This window comes from Polistes dominula, unplaced genomic scaffold (genome assembly GCF_049000335.1).
Source record: "Polistes dominula isolate Pdom_NZ unplaced genomic scaffold, Pdom_raw_medaka contig_20, whole genome shotgun sequence".
Lineage (NCBI taxonomy): Eukaryota > Metazoa > Arthropoda > Insecta > Hymenoptera > Vespidae > Polistes > Polistes dominula.
The window spans coordinates 4,610,035-4,613,092 of record NW_028301147.1 but is presented as its reverse complement, the minus strand read 5'-3'; the positions used below and the strand labels follow the sequence as shown (position 1 = coordinate 4,613,092).

Genomic DNA, 3,058 nt, shown 5'->3' with positions numbered 1-3,058 from the left:
CTCTGCGAGGGAAACCAAAAAAGAATTTTATTTCAGAGAGTAGATCTAGTAATACAATGTGTACGATTTCGAACGCCACCTAGCAGACTATCGATACAACTAAATCATCCCCACTATTCATGCCCTAGGGATCCTGTAGGAGGGATGCGCCATTCATATTCAGCTCATGTGCCATTGGCTGAAAATTTTGGGGGACCGCTTGAATTTATAATAATTTTTTCGTGTAACCTATTCTATTTTAATATAAAGTTTTAATTATCATTAAATATAGTATATTTTTTTTCTGTATTTGATGCAATTCATTATTTCATAATTATTTCAATGTTTGAATCATTCGCTCGCAAAATCGAGTTCCGGTCCCCCAGTAATGTACATGGCGCATCCCTCCTATAGGATCCCTATCATGCCCCAATCTTAAGTATCACCTAGCGAATTGACGATATAACTAAATTCTTCCCAATCATCATTGTGATTTGTCTTATTCGTTTCTATTTAATCGTAAACAATACAATTTTAAATTAAATAACTGTATTTTAATTTTTATAATCCTGTTAATTCATGGATTATAAGCTATTATCATTTAAAAAAATAATTGTTGATCGAAAGAACAGAAAGTGTTGTTTATAATTGTCCTTATGATTTTCAAACTACGAGTACTTCCTCTAGTAATTTTATATACTTCATGAGTAACGTTGTGTTGTAGAAACACAAACTTAAGCATAACCAAGAATCAAAAAAGACATTAATATATTTATGTGCATAATTATAATAATAAAAAAACTAATGCAACACATAAAAAATGAATTGAATTTAATATCGTTACTTAATATGCTTTCATTATAACCTAACTTAAAATTTTTCATTTTTGTTTAATTTTTAAAAGTATAGTGAAATAAGTTAATGCTTCAAAATAATGTCCAACACAATAAGTGGAAAGAATCTGTTACGTCCTTCCGGACTACAATGCAAAAATTTACACGAATATTTAAAGTCACGTCCGCCAGAAGTGTTAAGTAAATTATATCACAATCCGCCTATATGTTTGGCTGTGTTTCGTGAACTGCCTGTTATAGCTAAACATTATATCATGAGATTATTATTCGTCGAACAGGCAGTTCCACAAGCAGTAATAGCTTCTTGGTGTTCTAAACTCTACCTCGAGGATCATCAAAAAGTAGTTATAATTTTAAAAGAATTAAATATATGGAGAGAAACTGCTTTGCCTGGAGGATTACCAGGTTGGATTGTACATGCATCTTTTAAAAAAGAACTTAAAAGTTGTTCTGTTAGGAGGTGGTAAACCATGGACAATGTCTAATCAATTAGAAACTGATAGTAAACCTAGAGATGTAGCATTTTTAGATGGATACGCATTAGAAAGATGGGAATGTGTTTTACATTACATGGTTGGTTCTCAGCAGCAAGAAGGTAAATTCATTTAACACTACATACTATATAAGTTATGCAAATGATTTAACAATTTTAAAATTGGCATCAGGTATCTCGGCTGATGCTGTGAGAATACTTTTACATGCTGGTTTAATGAAACGAGATGAAGCCGATGGTAGTCCAATTATCACACAAGCAGGTTTTCAATTCTTATTGTTAGACACTGCGTCACAAGTATGGTACTTTATCTTGCAATATCTAGATACGATAGAAGCAAGAGGTCTTAATTTAGTTGAGTGCCTTACATTTCTATTTCAACTAAATTTTTCAACGCTTGGTAAAGATTATAGTACTGAAGGCATGTCCGAAGGCTTATTAACATTTCTACAACATCTCAGAGAATTTGGACTTGTCTATCAACGTAAACGAAAAGCTGGAAGGTAATTCAATTTAATATAATTTTAATAACTATTTTTCTTTTATCTATACTGATTTTTTTGAATTATTTCTTATTTCTCGTATTAGGTTTTATCCAACCCGTTTAGCATTAAACATAGCAACTGGGCAAAATAAACCATTAACTAAAGAGACTGGAAAAGAAGGATATATAGTTGTTGAAACTAATTACAGAGTATATGCTTATACAAATTCAAATTTGCAAGTTGCTTTGCTTGGATTATTTTGTGAAATGTTATATAGGTAAATCTAATAATTTCCATATAATCAGAAAAATGAGTTCTTATTATTGTTAAACGACAATCTTGCAGATTCCCAAACTTGGTGGTTTCAATATTAACAAGAGATTCAGTACGACAAGCTTTAAAAAGTGGAATTACTGCGGCACAAATTATAGGGTATACAATTATAATTTATTTCATTTAATATTTTTTTATCAATAATCTCTAACTATATACTTAAATATTGTACATTAAAGTTAATTTGCGTTCTGCTATATTAACAGTTATTTGCAGCAGCATGCACATATTAAAATGTTAGAGGCAGGTCCACCTACGTTGCCTCCGACTATTGTGGATCAGATTAAGTTATGGGAAAATGAAAGAAATAGATTTCTGTTTAGCGAAGGAGTCCTGTATAGTCATTTTCTATCTCAAACCGATTTTGAAGTGCTTAGAAATCATGCACTTTCTACAGGTGTTCTGATCTGGCAAAATGACAGGTATGACAACAAAAATAAAAAGTTATTTTGACTTTTTCATATTCTATATAATATGTTATTACTATATGCATTAAATAGAATATTGCTGTATTATTAAATTTGTTAATTTCTATGTAGAAAACGAACAGTGGTAGTAACGAAAGCTGGTCACGATGATGTGAAAAAGTTTTGGAAAAGATATTCAAAAGGTTCCTCTTGAAAAATGTTAAGATTAAACAACATTGATGGAATCAAATTAAAAATTTAAATATTACAAACGTCTTACATTTTCATTATGTTCCTGGATAAAGATTTTTTTCAAGTGAAATAAATATTCACATAAACATTATGTACAAATACAGTATAGATATTAATATAGTTCGTAAAACTACCAATGAAAATACGACATGAAAAAGATATACAATATACGACGTTTTAAAATTTGTATTAAGTAAAGCTATTTATAAATAATGAATAGATAAATGACGAATAAAATATATTCAAATAATTAAA

The 3,058-nt window shown here is 29.7% G+C and overlaps 1 protein-coding gene across 1 annotated transcript; it reads left to right on the top strand.

Moving 5' to 3' along the window:
- Positions 1-672: 672 nt before the first annotated feature.
- mrn (general transcription factor IIH subunit 4 marionette) lies at positions 673-3,058 on the top strand. Its single transcript, XM_015335471.2, is given in 7 exon segments — positions 673-1,261; positions 1,263-1,428; positions 1,499-1,829; positions 1,915-2,088; positions 2,157-2,243; positions 2,351-2,566; positions 2,684-3,058. Coding segments are annotated over 7 exon segments (1,404 nt in total). The 5' UTR covers positions 673-913; the 3' UTR covers positions 2,766-3,058.